At 36.1% G+C, this 25,017-nt stretch overlaps 1 protein-coding gene across 3 annotated transcripts in view; it reads right to left on the bottom strand.

Moving 5' to 3' along the window:
* Nucleotides 1-769: 769 nt before the first annotated feature.
* The window catches only part of XRCC5 (X-ray repair cross complementing 5), a 48,181-nt gene continuing 23,933 nt past the window's right edge, over nucleotides 770-25,017 (bottom strand). For all 3 annotated transcript variants that reach the window (XM_035332140.1, XM_035332138.1, XM_035332139.1), the window contains exons 14-21: nucleotides 21,123-21,319; nucleotides 16,875-16,968; nucleotides 16,572-16,641; nucleotides 10,441-10,550; nucleotides 9,861-9,957; nucleotides 7,770-7,837; nucleotides 3,056-3,127; nucleotides 770-2,222 (exon numbers count right to left, since the gene is read on the bottom strand). In XM_035332140.1, coding sequence (XP_035188031.1) covers nucleotides 2,208-2,222; nucleotides 3,056-3,127; nucleotides 7,770-7,837; nucleotides 9,861-9,957; nucleotides 10,441-10,550; nucleotides 16,572-16,641; nucleotides 16,875-16,968; nucleotides 21,123-21,319 — 723 coding nt within the window. In that variant the 3' untranslated portion in view covers nucleotides 770-2,207. The remainder of the gene's footprint in view (nucleotides 2,223-3,055; nucleotides 3,128-7,769; nucleotides 7,838-9,860; nucleotides 9,958-10,440; nucleotides 10,551-16,571; nucleotides 16,642-16,874; nucleotides 16,969-21,122; nucleotides 21,320-25,017) is intronic.

The following is a 25,017-nucleotide window of genomic DNA, read 5'->3' as shown; positions in this document are numbered from 1 at the left end:
AGTTTTGAAGACTGGTCAGTATTGCAATTCAGAATGAGCATCTTCAGTGTAAAATGGTAAGTAACTATGTCAGAATTCATAACTGAAAATGTGAGCGTAGACTGAGTGAAAGATCTCTTCCACTCTTTTTCAGTTGAAAGCTGATCTTTTGGCACAGAACAAGTATAACATCAGGTTGTTATCTGATAAACTCTCACTAATGCATATCACAAGCTTCTGATGACTGATGCCTGGAAGGCTGGGCAGAATTAAACATATTTTGCTTGCCTTCTGAGAATTCACTTTCACTTAATTTAACTACAATTCAAATTCCCATTGCCCTCTTCAGTCCTATCAACTCAGTTACTATACTGAGCCTAAATGTGCTTTACAGGCATTGAGAAGACATTAAATACTCTGCGCACTCCTAAATGTTTATTGCTTGACAGAAACAATACATTCTAAAAATGTAGTTCAGAAGAAAGTAGTTCAGAAGAAATTGAAAGCTGCAATCCTTATTTTGATTTGCAAAGTAATTCTATGTCTTGTCTGGTCCTGACCAAGACTTATCTCTGCAAAATAATAAAAACTATTTTATTGGGGTGTTGCGAAGTTTCATGTTTGTAAAATATAGAAAAAGTAATTACAGTCAACTTCTGTGGAAGGCTTTCAATGTTCGGTGTTTTCACTGTATGCTTGGAAAAGGGCTTTTCAGTAGTCCCACCTAGGTACTGCACAGGTAGTTAATCATTTGACTTTAGCGAACATGGTTACAAAGAAAACAAAAGCAATCCATTAAGTATTTTATTAATCAAACTAAGAAAATTTACAAAAAAAAAACACACCAGTGTTAGACTCCATAAATCAGCCTAAAAATAGATGGCCAAAACCATGGAGTTACCAACAATTTCTTATTTACAATTCAGAAAAAATAACTTTGCATGACACAAATGATCTAAAGGCCTGGAAATGTTACCTACTGCCCACCTTCTGCACTTGAGAGATCTCTTCAAAGTCTGCATGAACTCATTCAAGACAAAAGAAAGGAGAGAGCAGGTCTCTGTGTAGGGAGATGTGGGGAAAAGCAACTGCTGTTTCACACACAGGAGCTGTTCAGTATAAAGGGCGGATATTCCAAAACATCTTTTAATTTAGCTCATGATTTTTTTTTAATGATACTACTACGACTTTGCACAGTATATTTGTACATTCACAATAACAAAAGAACAGCTTTTAAAGGAATTAATCTAGCTGTAACAAGCATCTGTGAAGCTGTCATTAGTTTCTCTTCAGATCTGTAAATCAAATTTGAGTATCTCTTTCTAAGCAGTATTTGACAACTTTGGATTGCTTTGTGTAGATAGTGCACCATTTCGGTTACAAATGTTAACTAACTATCATCAGTTATCTATCACAAGTGTCAGTGTACAGCTCTCATGTATTTCTCTGCTCTGCATTACCAGCATTGTATTAAATAGGCATTTAACGGAGTCTTTTATCCTTTCAGCACCAGGAGTACTACAGTAATCACAGGTAAAAGTATTTTAAAAAAATAATAATTTTGAGCATATTTAACTCTGCTGTTGACCTGACATGAAAGAGAACTTGGAGCACAGAAAGATGACCGCAATTGTTGATTTGTGTACAGCGTCGCAATATAAGTACACTTGGCTTTGTTGTATGTTTTAGCTTCTGCTGGTCATTTCAAACCATAACTTTGTGAATCCCTGGCCTAGATTTTTTTTTTTCCCCCCCCCCCCCCCCCCTTTTCTTTTTTTTTCTCTCTGCAGGGAAAAAGCATGAAAATACAACCTTTCTCTTCCTGCAACAATAATGCTATGGAGTTACATCCACTAAAGATTCTGTATTACCTGGTAACCTCATTGTGGCATTTCTGTCTTCCTTCTCAGGGAATATAACAAGAATTTCAGGCACAAACACAGGCTCTCATTAAATTTAGTGGTGTTTAACTAGAAGCAGTTCCATGGTTGAACTAGGTTCGCTGTGCTAAAGAAAAAAAGAGAGACCCCTTAACAATATCAATCCTCTGTTCTAGTTTTAAAAGGTCAGATGACATGTATACCAACTGAAAATGTCTTGGACTTCTGCTCTCATTTGAAAAAATAAAGATGGATATACAGTCTTCTCATTAGCATCCTATTTGTGTGCTATCTTACAGGGAGATCTCTTCCATAGCTTGGCTTATTCAATCCAAATGTATCTTGCAGTCACATCATGTCCAGCTGCAAACAGAAGCAACAGATTTAGATGAAAAGTTATTGAATTCAAGTAATTTCTTGTGTTTAGTGCTTAGAAAATAAAGCAAGTTCAGAAATCCTTATAAGGATTCCAACGAAAGAAATAAGAAATCCAGCATAAGTGGACCACATGGAACTTAATACTAAATCGTTATAAAGTACAAAAACAAACCTTCAATCACATCTTTGCATAATCATATGTGCAATTTGGAGACTTAAAAAAAAAAAGTGCAGTCCAAAAGTAAAAATATGCCTGCTATTGAAACTTCATTAGAACTGCCTACACCATCAATTTAAGTTTCAGAGACAGATTTGTAATGACACAGCCTGTAAAGAAATGGCTAAAATGTTTATTAAAAAAACCTCTTGAAATCCTTGAATTTAAGCAAGTTAGTAAAAAAGAAGGTTAATTGAGAAGATTAAAGCATCTTTTATTTTTAAATGACTTTTAGGTTTCAACCCACATAAATAGCTGTTCTAGATCTACAAGCTTTGTTAAATGCTATTGCTATTATAGTAAATTATAATAATCTGTTATCAAACACGCAGCCTCATTGGCTCTTTGAAATACACAAGAGGACAGGACTAATCTTTGTAAACACCCATGTGACTACACAGCATTCTATTTGCCATCACCAAATTACACATCTGGTTGTGTTTTACAATACTAAACAAGTCATTTCACATGGCTCTTTTCTGTCTCGGTTCCTTAGGTGTTTTCTAAGACACATGATCTACTGCTTTAAGAAGCTCTTCCTTACTGCAACTTTCAGCTACAACTGAATTCTACAACCATATCATGTCTTTATTGTACTCACCAAGTCATCAACATCACCACCTTCATCCGTAGCAGGCAGAGGTTCATTTTTCTTCTCTTTCGGAGCCAAGAACTGAAAATACAGTATTTCTTACATTATACTGACGAAACTCTGACTCAATGTTAAATGAACAGAACTCGTCCTTCGCATATCAAAACTAATCTGCCTGTAATGAAGAATCATCAATAAGTCCATCCTGGTTTCCACCCTCCAAAACCACACAAAAATACAGGGAATTTCCTAAGTCTTGCTTTTAAATGATTTTACAGCAGATTGTTAAAAAAATGACAAAGAATGTGGTTCCTCAGACAATGCACAGTTAAGCTGCAGAATGCCACTTAGTAAGGATGCCGCAAATATCAGTAATTAGTCTCAGAGGAGATGGGGAAAGTTCATAGAAGAGAACTACTTTGAAGTCCAAAGAAACAGCCTCAAGTAGAGGAATTACTTGAGATGTCAGTGGCTGGAGTCATGGGCTAGATGGAAATTTTGTTCAGACTATGGCCATTTTTATGTTCTTAAAAAGGTAATTTTAAAGGTAATATCATGTGTAGCTACAAGCCGCCAGAGGACAGGGACAAAAAAAAAGTCCCTATTAGTATTAATACATATGTAAGTTGACTAACACCTTGTTTAGTAAAGATCTTAAATATGACAATCTAGTTCTGTGTGGAACTCAGTAGAAGCTTTTCACTTAATTCAATGAACATTTAATAGATGAACAAAGATATGATTATAAAAAACTCTCAAACACACAAGATGGCTCGAATGCTGGTCTTTAAAAATAGAACAGTCATTATGTAAAATTCTTTTGCAGTAGCTGCTGATACAAACACACCATATGCCCTTCATTTAAAGCACAGCATCAATAAACAGAAGATAAAGCTAACTTGCTTAGTTACTGTAACTACTGAAATCAAACATACATACAGACAGTATCTGGAGTACAACCACCTACAAATTATTTTTATTTTAACCTAACAGTGAAAAAAATAGTAATTTAGCTATAATAGTAGAAAAAATACAAATACATGACTCCTGAAAAGTGTCCAGTTGTCTACAAGTTTTTGTTACAGTCTCTTTAGCAGGACAGAAATTAGTAAATAATGATATTAAACAGGCTATGAATATCGGTTTTTAGTTTAGGTAACATTTTTTCTTTTTTGTGGAAACAACGCATTTTGAAAGCAAATTACTGTTTATCTGAGGACTTCTACAGACATGGAGATCATGTAAAAGGCCATGGGATCCCTATCAGTGCCATTCATCTCCAAGACAACGTACTTGGACTGTAAAAAGCTTAAATGTTATTTTACTTAAACAGTTCTGATCCTGCTCTAGAACAGTGTCAGCTTTAGACAGGGGGTAAAACACCGAGAAGGTGCCTGCTGCATTCTCCCACCATATCAAGATGTGATCTCATGTTTTAATATCTGAGTTCACAATTTGGATCACTGGAAAAGAGATTCTCTCCAGCTCCCTCTGCTAGGTAGAATATCAATAAATTAATGTTGTAGGAAAGAACCAAAGATAACATAGAATAAGATGTGAAGCAAATATATTGCATTTGGTTAACACCAAAGATGATGGATGTAGACAATATCTGCCTAGTTGCCTCATTAGCCAAAGGTCAAAACCTTTCTACATCCTGAAGAGCAATAACCTAGAGCACTGCAGAAAACTTGCTGCACAGACACCACTCATGTTTTAATGTTAACTTCATCTTATCTTACAAATTTTGTAGCTGCACTAACAGGAATGGATCAAATTAAAATTTTAAGATGTTGCATGCTTGTCTATCTTTTTTGCTGGAAAAGTTCTCAATCTAGTAGTAATACCAAGCACGTATTATGAAACTAAAAGCTAATGACATTGTCAGCTCTAAAAGGCATTTTGTGCCAAACCAAATTTCATTTTACACAGTTAAGAGTCAAATGATATTTCCAAAAGTAGCACATTTTTGAAGATTTCAGAATTAGCTTTCTAGCACTAAATTAGGTAAAGAAAGTCAAAAGCTAAAGAAATGTAGGATGAAAATTTGTAACCTGAAGTTTGCATTCAATTCTATACATTCAAAACTTTTTTTTTTTAAAACAAAATCTGGTTTGCATTAACGCAAAAACAAATTACATGTACTGGTTGTGCTGAAATCCATTATCTTCCCCAAATTAATCACCAAAAGCACTAGACATTGCTGCTTTTTTTAACTTATCCTTACACTCTAAAAAGAGTGTACTACTATTACAGGGTAAAAAAAAAAGTCTACACAGAACCATTTTTCTCAATGATAGGAAGAAAGGAAAATATGCATGCATAGCCTAGCTCAACCAAAAAAAAAAAAAAAAAAGAATTTTTTACGTTACCTCTCTAATAAACAGCCCTTAAAGTTTTTCTTACCCCTTCAAAGAATAATTCTATGAACCTTATATCCAACACAGTCCTGAAAAAACTACCAGATAGTGACCTTCACATAAGAGAAAAGGCTTCACGGCTTCTGTGTCACACAAGACCACACTGACAGCGAATCCCTGGATCTACAAACTTGAAATTATGAGCATATAACCTATTACAGAGGTGAAGAAAAATTGAATCTTGCATGTGATATTTTAAAAGATCCAGTATAACCCTTTAATGGAGGGTATCGCCTTCATTATAGAGAACAACTGAACCTTTTCAGTAATATGCTATAGATCTAGGAAAATGCTGCCTTCACACACCACAGGAAACTTGCAGCACAGTTTAACTGGACCAAGACTAGATTTTATATCAGCTTCATAAACTGAAGACAAAATTTCATTCTCTCTAGATCTTATTCCAACAACACAGAGTCTTCCAGTTTCACATGTAAAAAGTCATACAAACCCTTGACAGAAAATGACAGTTCCTTAAGGGTTCTGGTTTTGGCTCTGGAGAGTGGGGAGGTTATCTAGTAAATAACTGGGACTGCCAACAGCCTAGTTAAGCAGAGGGATGCAAGCCATTTATTCCGAAATGCAAGGTTATCCATCACATTAGCGAACTCTTGCACTCTCATCAGCCCAGAGCTGATTCTACGCAGTCTTTGTTATTCCCTTACTTTAAAGGGAAGATATGGCTGTCACAAGACCTTCAATCAATCACAAAATTCTTCCTTTATTGCAACACTTGGCTGACTGCAGGATGATGTTAAAAACAGAAGTCCTTCTAAAGTCAGTCTACAATGTTTTGTTCCAGCTTAGCTTGACAACTCTAACTCTGCTCCTTTCTACTCTTCATAATTTCTGCTGCATTCCTATGCAGACACAGTATTTCTTAGCCACCATAAGATCATAGTTCAGATATCTGTGCGCTGTAAGGTCTTTATGGGTAGTAGAGATTTCCTTAAGGAATAGAGGCTATTTCATGCAGCTTTATCACATTTTGAACAGCAACGACTGCTTCAGACTAAAAAGTGAAGTTCAAGAAACAAATGGTCTTGTGAAGTTTCAAAGTAAATTCATAGCACTCAGAATATATAACAAAACCTGATATTCTTTAAAATTGCTGGTTTTAAAGAACAAAAGATTGTTCTATACAGTTATGCATGACAAGAAACAACCAGTAGGTCCTTCATGTGTACAACAAAAAGTCACTCTGTCATTTGCACTCTGTACATGAGTTTAGATTCAGGGCTCTTAGGAGCTTGTTTAGATTTTCATTTGTCTTCTTTGCCTTGAGAAAAATTGTTACAGATTAAAAAACATCTTCTGAAATAGAACTTCATACCTACTCATTAATTCACTCACGGAGAACCTACATCAACCCCCTTCTTGTTATTGCTATTGTAAGGCCCAGAAGTTGTAAAAATCAATATGGCATCTTCTAGAAAAGCTGCTTCTTTGCAAAGTAGAGGGATTTTACCTACATTTACCTTGAGGAGTCTGTAAAATACAGACACCTTCCTTCTTTTAAACTCTTCAAAGTCATATGGCAAGTAGTAACCTGATACAAAAATGCCCGTCTTATCCTCTCTATGCAAACACAATTTTTTGACAGCAAGCCTGAATTATATCTTCTTTCAAACAGGCACTATTCTGTCTTTTATAATTCACTCCTTTGTAACTGTAGCATCCTTCATTCATCACTGCAGTTACTGAAGTGCTTTATTCCTGTAGGAAGAATATCTGCAAATACCCCAAATTTCTTCTTCTGAAAGGAGCCAATATGACGACCAATAATATTAGCATAATCTATGATGTCCAATCCACAAGACCTCAATAAAGTAGAAATTACTGCTATCACTGCATATATCATGAAAACAAGTTATGACAGCTTTATATTGCTAGAGTTAGCAAAGCTTTTAGACCAAAAAAGTACCCTGATTTTTGAACTAGCATGTTAACAACGAGATCACAGCTCTTTATACAAAGTTCAAATAGCAATCTTGCATATAAAATTTATTGCTGTTCCATTAAACTGAACTCCTGGAATTCCTGTTCTTCAGAGAGAATATTTTCAGATAATGATGTCAATACATGCTACTTTCTAAAGACTAATTAAACTATAATACTGTGGTACATGCTAGGGAATTATTTTTGCTCTGGAATGGGGCATTATTAATTCTTTAGCAAAATGACAATATTCTTCCTTCATAAGGATCCTATTTCATTCACCTAAAGATTTATACACATCATAAAGAATTTTCTGTTCCACAGCAAGGGCTCTACATAAATAGATGCTCATTAAAAAATGATACCTTTTCAGCTTCTTCACTAGTCACAGAACTTCCCTCTGCTTCATCTTTAGTGATCAAAGAAATTCTGTCTAAAAAAATAAAAGGTATAAAAGTATCATTAGAAGGCTTCCCAAAAACAGACTTAGTGTTAGAAATGAAAAAAGTCCTCCAAATTCCAACTTCTCAATGTGTCATCATCACCACCACCAAAAATAAAAAAATATTGCTCAAAGGAAGATGTGACTTGCATAAATGAGTCAACTATGATATAAAAATAAATTAATGAGAATATTCATAAGCTTGTGGAAGTATCCATTTAGGAAACTGTTAATATTATGACAATCAAACTAATGAGACACTGAAATAATAGATCACAGATGAAATGCTGAAAATCTATCAGAAATTACACTTTTAGTCATTCACAGCATGCTCTTCAGTCCTTAACAGCCTTACAGAAATTAACTCCTACCATACAAACACTGATGCTGTGGTTCTACAGTATGACTACACCAAAGTGCTGGTCCTGCCCTGGTTGTGTCTGCACCAACATCCTGTGCAGTGACCCACAAAAACAAAAGAAAAACACTCAATTACTTCTCATCCCAATTATTTTCCCAATCTAGCCATCACTTGGCTACACAAACGCTTGTTGCCGCATTAAGAATCTGTGGGTGTGAGAGGAAAGAACAGTAGGTTCAGAAAGGTTTCAGCAGCATCACAAGTTTAATGTCACCTTAACATGCCCACAGAGCTACACAGCAGGGTTTCACGAGAAGAGTGAGCTTATCAAATAGATCTGCCTTGCTCCTGCTCCAAGAATCACTAACTCATTAACTCACATCCATCCTCTTGGTGATTGCAGCAGCTCATAAGGCCCAATGCCACATTTGGAGGAAAAAAGGGGCATGTGTTATGTCACAAGAAGCAAGGAAAACAGGACTTCTGCTTTTGGTAGCAGCAAATGAAAAGCAATTTCAGCTACTCAGTAAGACCAGCTAGCTGGATTATGCATAAAGCACCATGATTTTATCATCTTCTCAGAAGATAATCTATTTTGTATGAAAATATCATCCCTGCTTGCATTTGTAAATTATTTTTTCAGAAATATAGACCAGTTTTTGAAAACTCTGTTTGGAACCAACTAAAAATATTAAAACAGTATTCTAAGCATGACTTTCAAAGATCCAAGTTTCCTACTTCCAAAGGGTTTTTGTGTGTGTTTTTTTTTTTCCCTCTTCAGATTTGTTCAGAGACAGTACCCTACAATAGCCTTTAAGAGTTGCCTTGTGCTGTTGGTTTTGTTTAATAAACAAATTCCCATCCTATATTTTGAAATAGTTAGATAAAGCAGGCATTAAACACAGTCTCGAGTCCTTCATTTTGAAAGGTGCTATATAAAAGCATATAATTGCATTTTATAGCATGCACCCTTAATACACAGTTGGGCATTTAACAGATTTTCCTAGCACTGATTCCAATTAAAAACAAGAGTATGATGTAAAACATGTTTTTTATAGCCCGCCACGTTTCATATTTGTGAAAATGTTCCTTTATTTATCATTTGCGTAGTCTCTGAAGCTCTTTTGGAATTACATTGCCCTGTATCTCCCAGTTTAATCATAGGTAGGTGTCATATTACCACATACTCTGTTCTTCAAGTTGCTTAAATACAAAATGATCAGTGACATATTTCAATGTTATTCATGCCTTTTTTGAGGCTTAATTTGGAAGAATCTTTTTTTATATAAGCTGCACAAGTTTTTCCATTTATCTTAAAATTCACCTGAAATCCTATCTTGTTCTCCTTACCTTGTAATATTTGTCTCTTTTCTTACACAATTGGTTTACCATTTCAACAAGACTTGGCAAGACATTACGAAATCTTACTTGCAGGAAACTATTAGGACAAAAAAAGGAAGCTGTAACGTGAAAGAAAGGGTTGTTGCTGTTGTGTTTGTTTAGGTTTTCTCCTTTTACACAGGCTGTGGGAATGACCTGGATCAAAATGCTGCTCTAGGTTAACTTTAAGTGTCCCATTGCTAACATGAGGTTTTCTCCTACATAATGAATAATAAAAGTAGAAATACTTTAAAAAGCGAAATGCCATCATACCTTGTACCACAATCTCCCAGAAATCAACTAAGGCTTTGTCTTCCACCTTTGATTTCAGGGCCTGCAGAAAATCATTAAAGCACCGCACCTTGGACAGCTGAAAAAAATAACAGCAATTATTACAGGGAAATATGGAAGTAGCTGCAAATGTTAATTCTTCATGAAGTCATCTAAAATGGTGAGCATAAATCTTTACACATTTTAATTCTACTAAGACCAAGAGTTCTAAGGAAAAGTGAGCCACAAAAAACAAAACTTCAAATCTCTGTAGCTTTTTGAAATTTGTTTTAATAGAAATTTGTAGAATAGCATATTTTTTCTTTTATAAACATCAGGCCACAGGCCTTGTGGTTTTATGTTTCAAAGAACAAAAACAACAGTGTGTAACACCACATAATCTAGTCCTTATTCAAGTTAAGTATAAAGAAACACATATGGAAACATATTTCTAAACTTTCAAACAGTATAAGCAAATAAAATCTTCTAGTCTACTTCTCCTATAGGAATAAATTACCCTTTTTTCAATATAGCAAATAGGCCCATCATATCTTCAATTTGAGTTTTCACATATTAACATTACCTTCATGGCCTCCTCTCTGAAAACTCTGATACAATTGATCCCTTTCATGTAGTATTGTGAACTTTTATGTTCCAGAAACTGATCAATGCGGTTTATCAGCTGCTGACTCACTGCAAGACAAGGAGGAATACATAAGCAAACCAAAGAATGCACAATTCCTTGGCAAAATAAATTCATTTGCATCTCTTTCTATTCCACCTTGTCAGGCATCAAAAGAGTTAATCATACCCATACTGCCTCAAACAACTCAATTTGATAATTGTCAGTATCTAAGCGACTGACAATTACTCCAGCCTCCTTGAAAAAGCTAGGTATACTGGGAAGAAATTCAAGCACAGTCAAGGTAAAATTCCAAACCTAAAAGCCAAGAGAAAAGCACTGACCTAACTTGTTCACAGAAAGTAAAACTAGAATATTTGGGATCCTAAAGCTGAGCAATGTTATATTTTACAACTCTAAAAAACATGGCCCAAAAACATCCTTTGAAATATCTCATGCTTATTTCAATGAGAGGGTTAAATTTACAATGAAGGTGTAATAACATCAAAGCAATAGCTGTATTCCACCATGCTTACCATAATCATGGATGTAACAGCCAGTACTTACTGTTTTCTAATAAATGCCTAACTGAACTGGATCTGAAGGACACTACCTCTGAAGAGATGAGTGATACAAGAAGTGTTTGATATTCTCCCACTAGCTTTTGACTCTAGTGAGTTGCTAGAAAAGGAGGCAGATAGCAGTTCTGTCCAACAGCAGCTATCACACGCGAAAGCGTGCTAAATTGCCTACTGCTCCAGAGGTGATCAACTCACTCTTTATTTATATTACCAATAGCTGACAAACTAAATTGAAGTCTCACTACTTAAGCTCCTCAAGTTAAGTCGGTCCATTTTTTTCATGGTTAACGATTTTCTCATTAAATGTTCTAATTTCTTACGAATTGCACTAATAAAAGCAAGTCCTGCTGGTGGTGGTGGGTTGTAGTTTTTTGTTGTTGTTTGTTTTTTTAAATGCTGCCTTTTCATTGATGTGTTAAATTAAAACCCCAGGCACTACGAGGGTACAATAAAAGTCTTTATTGTCAGAACGATTCCAGCACACTGCCTGGAATTATCAGATCCTCTACTACTTTTGCATTACCTTTTTTTTTTTTTTTTAAGAAACCTTTTCTATTTGATTGCCTTGGCAGGCATCAGAAGAACACTGTTTTTTTGCTACTGCCTGTGAGCTCCTTCTTTTTGAAATCTGTTTCCAAATCTGAAACAAACAAAAAAAAGCCCTGCAGTATTTTAATAGGCAACGAAACATTAAAATTATGCAGAAAACATGGCAACAATATATGTAGTCAGATTCTTTTAACGTCTTGAAACAGCTTGGCTAAAATTGGGTCTGTCCACTGGGACTGCACTAAATGACAGACCAATGATTGACGAAAACAAAACAGATAGAATTTTTGTGCTCTGACTGGACTACCAAATTACTGCAGGGGGACAAAGACAATACTGGAGACAACAGAACAGGATTATAATTCGAAGCTCTCCAAAGTGGACTTTGTGCCATTATACCCGAAGGTCTGAGAATTTTGTTTATTTTTCTTCCCTTTCTTCTGCTACCTATCATCTGCCTTTCCATTAGTGTGAGTATCTGCTTTCAGGTGATGCAAAAAGTGAGTACAGACTGGAGACCTACAAGTAAAAAATGCTTCAGTAGAAGATCTTAATTCATAGAGAATTTAATCACTGCCCACTGGCACTGAGGCACATTTCCTACTCTAAAATACAATCACCAGTGCTGTTACTTCTCGTGAGGTATGCCATGAACAATTATATTCACTTGTTATCGGAATAGTTACGGTACAAAAGTGTAGTTAAATTCTCGTGTTTGTTCAATTTGTGGTCTTGATTACTATGCCAAACAGATTAGAGCTTAATAAAAGTTGAGACTGTATTATTGTCCGGGTTCAATTCCTTGTTGATACCTTTAATTCCAAGGTGATTCCTTGTTAAAAACATAGCTCCTTCTGGAGACAAATGACTCAGATTATTAGCAAGCTTTTGACTTATCCAGTGGTGGTGATAATGATTTGTATTAATGGACAGTGTTTAAAGTAAGAGTCACTGACAAATGAGTTAAACTACCTGATAATGGACTTTAAACAGCTGCTCTGTGAGGATGATCTTTTTGTAACTGACAAGAAGAAAGCTTCTAAACTGAAAAGTGTCCTAATTTTTAAGGACTTCCTTCATCTTTAAATCAAGAAATAAGACCCTTACCAAGAACTGCTAAACTGTGTGCTGTAAGGTACTGCTTAGTTTTGGCATGGTCTCTCTAAATGGCCATTACCTGTGGGTATGGACCAGGATTATTTAAGACTGGACATCCAAAGGACATTTGGCCCAAATCCCACTCAGATCAGGGTCACAGCGAACCAGGTGGTTCAGTGCTCCAAGCAATTTAGTTTCAAGTAGCTCCAAAGATGGAGTCTCCACGTTGTCCGGGCCCCCCATTTCCATGTTTGACTACCATCACTGTGATTTTTTCCCCCCATATCTAATCCAAATTCTGTTTGTTGCAACTCAGAGCTTTGTATCTCACCCAATTGCTATGCCCTTTAAAGAAAAGTCTGGCTTCATCTTCTCTGTGAAGCAGACATACAGAAAACTTGGGTGATTTTTTTTTATACTCAAGTATTTGGTCACATTCTTCGAATGACTGAATCGCTTCCATTAACTAGTCGTTGCATTTGGCCTAACTAGCAATACCCTATGAATACTCTGATATATACAAATATATCCAGTCAGATAAAATAGAGACAAACGGCAAAGACATATGCCAATAAAAAGCAAAAAGTAAAAACTAGTGTTTTGTTTTTAAATATATAGTTGGTCTAGAAAGGTAGCTAACTAAACACCTTCCTAGAGAAAATCTGTAAATAAAATATCTGTCTAATAAGTTTCCATTGCAAATCTGTTATACACAATTCTTTTCTGCACATGAGGCATCCAGAGTGAAATGCTCTTGTTGCAAATTTTGCTAAGAAATGATCTACGTGCCATGGCAAGAGTGTCACCTCAGGCAAGACAAAATATTTACCAAAATCTACGCATGCAATTGCTGACTCTGTTAATCTTATTTTTCCCAAAACGCCTAGGAAAAAGAAAAATATTGACAAACTTACTACAAACATAAAAACAGAGTCAGGTGCAATTTCTCTCTGGACACTTTTTCTAACATCCATAAACTGTACAGTTATCACTGCAGATTTATCTCTGGCAATCAGCAAAAAAACAAAAAAAAAGCTCTTTCAGCTACAGACACCACGTTCTCAGACAGTAGTCCTGTAAGTACCAATGAAATCTGACCTATAACTTCCACATAACATTTAGAAACCAAAGAAAATGCTACATATGTGTCAGTATCTCTTTACTTAAAGGAATCCTATCTTCTACAGAATTGCATGAACACACTACACACTATAGCAGACATTATCTGCTTCCCAGAAACACAGATATGAATGGACACCCGTAAATAGGCCAGCAGGATGAAATAGTAGTCATGTGGCTAGTTCTTCGGCACTATGAGGGTGGCAAACAGTCACTATATTTGAGAGTCTTCTCTGCAGGCACAGCAATGAAGAAGTTCATCGTTCAGCCGTGAGAATAAAGATTCTCCTCAGGCAAACTCATCTATTTTATTTGCATTCATTGATAAAAATGTCAGAAGCTGTTATCAGAAGACTGCTCTTTGTGATGACTGCGCACTTGTAACCTGTTCAAAATAAGACCTGCATAAAATGACAAATCTGTGGCCATGCATGCAAACAAGGAAGTAAAGACATCTAGAGAGGAAACACAATGCTACTTATGTGAGCAAAGAACACAAGTACACTGGCACCCTCACACACAACTCACCATGTGAACTCTACATGCGTCCCTGCTATAATATACACAGATGTCAATTAAAAATGAAGTTGAAAACTGGTTCAGAATTTGAGTTGCTAGTCTCCAAAAACCTATCCCTGAGACCCTTGCCAATATGAAATTCTTCAATTTTCTAAAGGATGTATTTACACATTACCAAATCAGACATTACTCTACTTGCTAGGAACAAATACCCCATTTCTCCCGCTCTGGTCTGCTGTGAAACACAGCACACAGACACGCTGTCCAAGCTGCACTTAGGCTTCTCCTATGAATGGCAGAAACCCTGACCATTAAATACCAGTGAGGCCACTGCAGTAGATGGTAACTCACAGCTTAAGATCCTTACTGACAGTCTTTAAACTACAATTCTTCCTATTGCTACAACTTCTCTTTCTACCAAAAAAAAACAAAACAAAAAAAAAACAACCACACAACCCTCATCCACCTCCATGCAAACAGTTGAAAGGCCTCTGTCTTCTGAATATATCTATAAAAAAGATTTGAAGTCAACTTTTTCCCATATCCCTCAATTTTACTGGCTTCCTCTGTTCTATGAAGGAATTTTGTTGTTTTTCAGGGAGGGAAGGAAGAAGGAACTGCTGCCTTTTTTCAAATGAGAATGTAGGTTCTAACCAGTTTGAAGACTACATTGGATCACCTTTTTATATTGCAAAGAAACAAAACAGGGTACAACCTGTCTGCATCTTGACACACAAAACATCCCCCCCAATAAACTACTAGAATGCCTGCAATAGATTATCCTTTCCTGAAAGGAGGACATTTTAAATTTTACATGCTCTAGCAGGGTTAAAAAGTTTCCTCATTAAATATGATATAAAATTATATTTAAGAAAAACCCTGTTAGAACCACTGAATAGTTTTAAAACAGAATTTACTATTTACATAACCAGAATACCATACAGCCAGCCATTAGAAACATGCCTGCAATGTTTTCTGTACTAAGCCAACTAAAAAGCTCTAAAGAAAAAAAAGGATTATGCAGAAGAGAAATAATATGCAGAGCATGTTTTTTATTTATATTGACTTCTCTCTCCTTTAAATGGATGACTGCACTACATTTTGTCTAGTTATATATAACAGATCATATAGCAGCTTTCTCAAAATTTCAGAAGCTATCTCAACATGTACTGCAGTTATGTCCAGAACAGCTACTGAGTGGACATATTTAAGCACTCTTCACTTAAATGATCTTCACTGCCTGAAAACTTTCCTAAGTGATAAAACTAATTACCATAAAAAAGTAGGTTTTTTTTCAGTTTCAGTATTCTAGCGTCTTGTATTCTAGATGCTTTTTATTACATCTCCATATATCTGAGACACAAGAACACAATTCCCAACATTTTTTCCAATAAACACAATTGGTTCTGCATCTAATGCAAAATCCACGTACAAAGCTGGCTGCCTACCTGATAGTTCTGGAAATCTGAAGAGAAATAACTATATAAGCTTTACAAGGCTATTGTAAAATAATATATTACTTAACATACTCCTCAAACTAAGGCCAAAAGGAGCGAAGGCATAGCTGAAATAACCAGTACCTGTCTTCTTCGGAACCCCTGCAAATAATTCCTTTGAAAAGAAATTGTACATTAGTGGCTATTGGGCAGATAAGATTTACCTTGCTACAACCTGCAAATCAACATTTAAGAGAAAAAAGGGTCCCACTCATCTTGTACACCCTTATTAAGATAGCTTTGGATTACATACATCTCTGTATAGATAATCCACTAAGAAAACACTATGCAAACAATAATTCATTTGCATTTTCAGACTTAGAGCATGCCAGACCAATGAGACCATGGCAGACCCGAGCTTTTTATCCTTCCTCACCTCTGCATCAAATCCCCATCTTTCTGTGTGCTGAGCGATAGATTCAGTGCATATAGAGCCTGCTCACATCTCTTGAGGTGCTAGGCTGGTTATTACATCCCTTCTACACATTTTACTTTGCTCACAAGTAGTAACAAATGATTTTTGGATGTAAATATTTAAATCCCATGCATCTAATTTTTATTTCTCCATAAAACAAGATTAAGTAGGTAGAAGACAGGTCTGTCGCACAATGCCCATTCAACAAGCCTCCAGTCCAAAGTCCTCCAACCAGAAACCTGTTTTTAGGAAAATGGATCACTTTAACTCTGAAGATGCTGCTAAATATAGTTAAGATCGATAAAAGTTATTTACCATCTTTGAAGTCAGCATTTTTCTGCCTCACCAGAACTCGGAAGTCTTCTGCTGGGTTAACACTGCCAACCTACAAAATGTCCAAAACCAACAGAGTTGTCTGTCAATATCCATCTCTTTCTTCTTTTGAGGCAATAGAAACCTTTACATTTCTCTTTAACACGGAAACAGAACCTCTACATTTCCCCGCATGTAGACACGTTTGTTTCAGCTAGAATCCCACCCTTTATCAGGAATTCTGTATATTCGCTATAATATGTTTAGAGAAATTAATCTTTCCCTTTGATGTAAAAATGTACTTACAGAGGTGACATTGCCTTCAGCAAGTTTTATGATGCTAAAGCTATCTTCCTCATCTTCCATTTTTTGTTTCTTAGGGTTGGGTCCATCTTCATTGCTGCAAATGAGAAGGACAAAAATGAACAGCAACACTAAATCAAAGTAAACTGCTCTGCATACTCAGTAAGAAGTCAGTAAATTTGCAAAGTATACACTGAACACTGCATGAAAATTCATTATACAGCTGTTCCCAAATTAACAATAAACCACACTTCATTTATCCCAGTCTTCACAAAGCGGACAGTAGAGACAGATCAAATTTTATCTTGGCATAAATGAAAGCTACCGCTTGTTGAAAGTAGAAGGTTATTGATACTTATTTCAGGAGTGAATTTACTCATACACCTCTTTACCACATTTTAGAATACAGGCTGGCTCTCTCTAGTTGCTTTATTTGGAACCTGTATATTGAGTTGACCTTGCTGATTCACTGTACACTGTAAATCAATAATCACATATGACATTTGGTATTCTCACCAGATTCCTTTTAACCATAAAATTGCAATAAAAAACTTAAATAATAAGAAATCCATTTACTTTTTTAAAATTACCTGCAAGTTCCCGTCTTGGAATTGATAGCTACTACCTATCTGTTCACACAGTGACTTTTGAGTCTCATAACCCATATTCTCCATCAGCACACAAGTGCTTTATAAACTTCCACTTCCAGCAGTCCAAACTTGCTAGACAAACCCCAAATAAGAATTTTCTCAGAACAATCTTATGCTACACCTCAAAATGCTTTCAAAAGACATGTTTTTAAAAAGCTACTTGTGTTTTTAGGCTGCTTTCTACCTTTGCCCTCACAGGTATCAAGGTGTACGCAACTAATGCTTCAAATGAGAACCTTAAAATTAAAGTTCCAAACTTACAAAACTTTGGATCACATTCTGGCAACAGAAGAAACTCTAGTTTATCACAAAAGGGGAAGGAAACTGGACACTGTTTTGTGTTGTTTAATGTAACAGGCTGACAAAGAAGAATAGATTTCAGTTTAAGAATGACTGAAAGTTATGATCTAAATGATCTAAACTGCAGTATTTACCTTCAAGCAATCCCAAAACAAAAATAAAAAGTTACTCTAAAAAAATTTTGCTACTGCAATAAAAAGAAGAAACTGCTTCATAAATCAGGGATAAAAACAGAGATCATGGACTAGGTGCCATGTTGCATTCTTCAAAGTTACAACTCATCTTAAAGTTGTTGCTTGCTACTGAAGGAACCAGCTATTAAATAGAAAAAGTACAGACTTCCTTTTCACTTTCTATAGCATATTCCTCCCCTGCTTTGCAATCAACGTCTATCCCACTTCATTTCTGTAGTCTCATCATTCCTTTTACTTAATTTTGTCACTACTGAAAGGAAAGCCCTTTTCCTCAGCAACTCCTGTCATCCAACATAACCCTACTTATCACTCTAGGAGAAGCGATGACTTTGGTGATGCCTTAGAACAAGGAGAGTAGGATACCCTGCTTTGTTCCCAGCTCTGCTGACTTTCTATCTGACCTTGAACAAGTTGCTTTATTGTTTTGGACAGCCACTATCCCTGTCTGTAAAATGGAAAAACCTATATAACACCACAGAGTTCAGAACTTCTACTTGAACAGAAATTCTTGCGTGCATGGAGATGGTTCGCTGATAAGTGCAAAAACAATGGAAATGCTCATTTTTTCCTCAAAAGTTGCTTTGTAATTCCTTGCAACGCCTTGAAATATTTTTTCTCCTGCATTACTTTTGTTGATTCCAAATGCTTTGGGACTGGAGGTAAGAAGAGAACAAAATGAAAATAACTGAATTTCACTGCCTAGGACCAAAACCTATAGCCATCATTAATTAGCGCAATACAGCTGAAACTAATGAATCTATACCCATTAATACCAGCCAATGATCTGACATTTAAGATCTGTTACTGATAACACCCTGATTAGCAGTATTTTTTTAACTATGAAATGTGCAACTACTCTGAGACAAATTAATAAAATACAAGATTAATTTAAAACACCCACTTCTACATTTAGACAGAGGCCTCTCTTATACTGCAAAACTAGATAAGGTAACAGCCTCTCCAAAGCCATCCTAAGAAGGAAAATGCAAAATACTTTTGACTTTACTAGTTTTTTTTTTAAAACTACACAGAGCTTAACAAAAATGAAACAAAACATAATTTTTAATCTTTAGCATTAATAAGATATGCCTGTATTCATGTTACCTTAGTCCCAGCTAGACCTTAAGAATTAGGCAGAGATAAATCAGGTCAACATCGAGATAGAGATCTCAAATGCAAGAGACCAAAACAGTATAAATCAGTTTTAAAAACCAAAAATAATAGTCAAGAGAGCTTCTAGCAAACTTTTTCAGTACTCTTCAGTGCAAATTGTCAAGATCTGTCAATTTTAAAAAGTGAACGTTACCTGCTGTTTAACATTTTCCTTATCCTGGTGTAGTGACACATTTTTTTCTCCTCAAGTGATTTAACTATATCACTCAGCTTGTCCCAGACACAGAACAATGTCACTACTGTTCCCAATGATTACTACATTTAATCCAGGTTTTTTAAATTATTTTCATTATTCATTACATTATTCATTCTTTTTTGCATAGTTGAGTTTCTATTCTTTTGCCTCCCTTATATACCCCTTTTTTCCCTAAATCATTTTATAGTGCCCCACACCAATTTCTATCCCAATTATTTTTATAGCTGCTTTCATCTCCCCTCTAAAGCCAACCAGTTTTTAATGAAAATAGCTTTCCTTCTTGCTTATCAAATTGAAGCCTTTGGGACATATGTTTTTCAGCAACTACCAGTAACGTGTCACAGCTTTTTGTTTAAATTCTCTTCCTGGCTTGCTTGAGTCCAAGTTTTGTAGGCTTTTTTTTTTTTTTTTTGAAACTGGTTCTATAGTTTTCTTCTCTCTACTTTTAAAAATACGTATATAAATATTTGTATGTATACATTTATACATATACACAGCGCATGTGATTAGGGCACAGAGCAAGGACAAGGTAATTTAATCACTGTGAATTCAGACACACCAAGGCAAGACAGGCACACACAGCAGTGAACAAAACAAAAAGCACTGTGTTTCCCAATCTGTATACAGAAACGTTGCCATTTTCCCAGAGTAGCAGCCTGAGAAGTCCAAGGTCATGTCTTCCCAAAGATAACATCAGGAGGCTCTATCCAAACAAAAGTAAAGGATACATGACAGCTCAGCAGGGCCTTAAAGTGGCCCAAAGACATTACTCCTAGTGCTGAAAGAACAGCTAAAAATGGCAAAAAGGGAAGGAACTGAGATCTGTCCAACATGCCAGGGGACCAGCCAGTTATATTATAGGCATTCTATAACTTTGATTTTGTTTGAACGAAATTGACTTGGCTGGGAAAACAGTACTAGTGCAGTACCAATTAAGCATTTATTTTTTGTATTTATAGCACAAATAATGTAAACAGAGCATATGTACTACCAAAAGCCAAGAATTTTATTTTAAAAACAGTTGAGAAGATAGATGTTCCAGAGAGAGTCTACAATATTTCTCAAGACATGCACATTTACTGCACAGCGTATAATAATTCAGCTGCCTTTCTTTTGATTTGGTATTCAAAATGAAAGCTGTAGAACATAGAGTATGCTGGGATGGAATTTTCATCCTGACAGGTAGTGTAAAGCTCCTCAGTATCTCATGTAAACTGAAATAAGTTTGAAACTGAATTCACTTCTGTTATTCATATTCAAACAATTTTATAAATGCCAGTAGGACAAACTCTTTGGTCACTAGGCAGTCAAGCACTGCAACAGGTTGCCCAGAGAGTGTAGCCTCCATCCTTGGATATTTCCAAGACCAGACTGGATGGAGCTTTGAGTTACCTGTTCAGATCTGTAACTCTGCTTCGTGCAGCAGGTTGAACTAGAGAGCCCTCCTGAGGTCCCCTCCAACCTGATGGATTCTGCAATTCTGTATTGTATATAATGACATCAGAGAAGTGCAGACCTAATCCTAGCATGATTTCCACGTAGTAGTAAGGACACTACTCTCAAAATAGCCCAGACAGTGCAGTTCCACAATGTTCTCAACGCATCAGTACTTTTTAAGTATGTAACTCATTGATTAAAATGCTCCTGAGCCTGCTACATTCACCAAAATTAATTTGAAGTGCAAAAAAGGTGTTTTGTTTTGTTTTTGTTTTAAATCCATATTAACTCTCTAACTTACTCATCTTTAAAGATGTCTTGAGCAGTCTTCTCTTCTTTTTTCTTGCCAACATCCTTTAGAGGGAAGAGTGCTTTTACTTTCTCAAGAGGAACCTGACACCTTTCTTTTACCACACAGGGCATCTCCAGCATGTCTAGAAGGTGCTGTTCAATCGGCGGCAGCGGCTCAGTGGGGTGAAAAGCCTTATGTTGCAAACACTGTAAGAAACAATTTTAGCAAAGAAAAACCATAAGGTTATGTACTTTTAAAGTAATATGCCTGTATATGTAACATCATATGGTACATGCAAAATAACTTCCATATTAAAGAAGCTACCTTAATATTGCTGAGAAATATTCCAGCTCATGAGTGGATGAGTGGAGTCATATGATCAGCTGTTTAAGGAGGTTAATAATGATATTAAACAAGAATACTGATACATATGAGTGCACCCACTCTCACTGTAATGAGTTCTATGAAAATTATTAAGAAAATGACAAGAATAAAGTAGTCATCAGCATCTATTCAGTTTTTTTAACTTCAACTTACCTTTAAAAAGCAGTTCTCTTATAAAACACAGTGATATGGGAGTGATTTCTTGACGTTGTAAAATCAGGGAGCAAGACATGTACTGCATCCTTATATTCCATTTACCGTCATGATTTATTGTCCCTCAAAGAAAGTCTCTCTTGGTCAAAAAAGCTCAGCTTGCATAACGCAAGAAATCTTCACCCATTTAAGAGCAAGTAGTAAGAGAGAAGTTAAAAGTGCATAGGTGAGGCACAGAATATAGGTACGTTTGCATATGAATTTTGGAACGAGCAATGGAATGAAGACCCCTGACAGATGAACATAAAGGTTGGAATAGATGGCAGGAGCTACAGAGAGGGAGCTTTCACACAGTCAGGCAGCTAAGGATGGGGAGAGATCAGATTAATGAGGCAGGTCACAGAAATGCCATTGAGAGTTCTAAAAACAAAATATCTTTTAAATGCTATGAAGTGTGGGGTAGCGGTAGATGTATGTGCTTGTTCATATATGCACAGTTACCAATGCACGCAAACGCATACATAAGAACATGTTATACATGGAAAACATTTTTACAAGTCCACTGTATTGAGTGAATTAGATACAAGCGTTGAGGTAACTTCCCAAGAAACCAGGAAAACAGGAGAGTTGCTCCCTTGTTGGCTGTCAGACATGACCTTAATTAAAAAAACAAACCTCTATTCATGCTGAAAAGCTGCCAATAAAGAACATCCAGACCATATGCTACACATCAATACTGATGTGCTTTCATGCTGCCATTAAGATTCCAATCTATATTAGAACATACTTTCAAAAGGAGGCAGTCATACAAGGCTACTGATTTGGAAACACTTGTAATGATTTAAGGCATAATTATTTTGAAAGAGACTAAAAATGTTGCTGGAAGCTGCAGTAATGGCTTTTGTGATACAAAAAAGAATATCAAAACAGCATTAGTGGATTGAATTAAACAAAAAAAAAATAAGTTTCCTGTTGTGAATCTGTTTTTCAGGCTTTTGTATCTGAAATCTCTACATGAGTTGCAAGAGCTGAGCAGACTGCAGCGACAGCCATCACTTGCTCCTGTTTTTCAGAGTAGGAGACCAGCTCTGAGATGGCAGGTACCTTCAGAACTAAGGTGTTAAATGAAGATGAAGTTGAACAGATTTAGCCTGAAGCTTCTGATGCCGAATAGGAATTGACTACATAATAAGTAATAGCATAAGTGCCTGAACAGATAAGAATTTACTGCACAAAAGCATTCTGTCTTGTTCCCTTCCACACAATATCGATGAACACACTTTTATAAGAAAATATTTTAGCAAATCTATAAAGCCTATGGGAACCAGACAGTCTTTAAAGCCTCAGAACATCGGTCAAAGATTCATTTGTCTGTAAGATAAGCACTGAGTCCAAGCCAGTCACCTACTCATTTTCCACAACCGTTTTGTGCTTATGATGTCCAAAACATGAAGAACCACACATTTTCCCATGGCTTTTTTTTTTTATATGGATTATGAAGCAGGCTTGGACAACTCAGCTTATGTTAGTTGTCTAGCTTTTGGGTAACTAAGTGTATGAACTGAATCCCAACACGAAAGTCTTAGAGTTCAGTTTACACTTAGTTTGTGACAAGTTCAAAATGATGTTCTAGCAGATAAATCCAGTATGTTCAACTGAAGATAAGATTACTTGTTGCTGAAAGCCCTTGCAGACTTACTCCAAGGTACCTCCTGTCCCCCTGCAGCTCTGCTTTAAGTCCAACAACTTACAAATTAGCCCAGTCCAATAGAGTCACTTACACATGGTCTAAAAAGTGTTATGACACACTTAGTTGTGGACTTCACAGCTGGATCCCATGAACTATTAAATGCTGAAGGCCACTGTCCCCACAAAGCTTCCCCTCAGGTCTGTTTCAGTATCAAACAATCTCTGGTGAGCCATTTGTTTGTATGAATAAAACATATTGCATTCGCCAAGCATCTTACGTGTTTCAAATCCACGTACTGAAGAGGAACAACTTAAATAACAAGGTTGGAAGTCTGCCACCGTCAAAGCTATGGAAGTTTGTTTAGGTTTTTCTGGAAGCAAGAAATAAGAGCTCTGGAAATAGGATATTCCTCATCTTCTACCCCAGCAAGCATTAGCAACTCCTTTCCACCCACTCTGTCATCTTCTGATGCCTACCACTACTTCCAGAGTTATAATTTGACTTGATGTTTCTGTTTAAATTCTGTTTAAATTCCAAACATCCTCAAGAGACAAAAGAGAAAGGAAATTAAGGGGAAGCTCATCCTTTCTTCAGGACTGCTTTTCTAAACGATCTATAGGTCCTGTTCAACCCAATCAATTTCCTGGCTACATTCAAAAGATGAAGTGTATTTTTTGTTTCTAAATCTTAAGAAACAAAAAGTGCCACTTCTTCTGCAAGCAAAATATTAAGGACCTGAAACACATTTGCAGCAAATTAAAGGAAAGAACAGACTTGCTGCAGTTTGTATGGCTTAATAAGCAGCACTGTAAACAAGACAAAATATAGGGGCTGCACGAGGGAGGGTAAAAGAAAGTGCTAAGAGGACCAGTAATTTAAGGCTTTGTAAACAGCAAACACTGTGGACAGAATTGCATACTACCTAGTATTGAAACAGTAAATAAATACATTTTCTACCAGCAGCAATCACCCTTACAAAGTCTTATTATTCTCCAACAAAATTGTGCGAGTGAGGTGGTTACTCTCTTTTGGCAGCACTTGACTCAATCGTTAGGACAATAACATCATATTATTTTAGAAAACAGATGTAAGACCTGAAGAAACACCTTTCGCTAATAGGCAAAATCCCCTGAATTAAAAGAGTGCAAAATTGTATCTAGCAACATAGCACGAAATACTATCTCCTGCATGTTTCATTTGCAAGCAAAACTGTATTTGTTTCACCGACCCAAACTTTACAATCCTTCCTAAAATACAAGTAATGCAAAGGTCAATCCATTTTAAGCTCTTCCCTAGCAATAACCTGCTGCTGACCAAATCTTGCATTAAGTTATACACTGTCTCGTCAATGTGACTCGCAGAATCCGGAGGGAACATTGTGTTCTTCAGGTGTCAAACAGTAGGATTTGGAGACACAGGGTTTATGTGTGTTCGTGAAACATAAATATAACCTTCAGATTCTTTGTTACTTCTGACAACACTGAGGCAGCGTGGCCTTCAGAATCTAGGGTAAGTTTTCTTTATTTAAAAAAACATCATCATACTACTTGTGAAATGAAAAAATGTTTTTGAATTGTTGAGACACGATAAACATGTAATACCATTTTTGCTCAATTTTCAGAGTGGAATCACGCACTTAATATATCTCCATGGTCCTGTATACAAAATATTTCAGCA

Source organism: Oxyura jamaicensis, chromosome 7 (genome assembly GCF_011077185.1).
Source record: "Oxyura jamaicensis isolate SHBP4307 breed ruddy duck chromosome 7, BPBGC_Ojam_1.0, whole genome shotgun sequence".
Lineage (NCBI taxonomy): Eukaryota > Metazoa > Chordata > Aves > Anseriformes > Anatidae > Oxyura > Oxyura jamaicensis.
The sequence above is the reverse complement of the archived record's forward strand: the minus strand, read 5'-3'. Positions and strand labels throughout refer to the sequence as shown.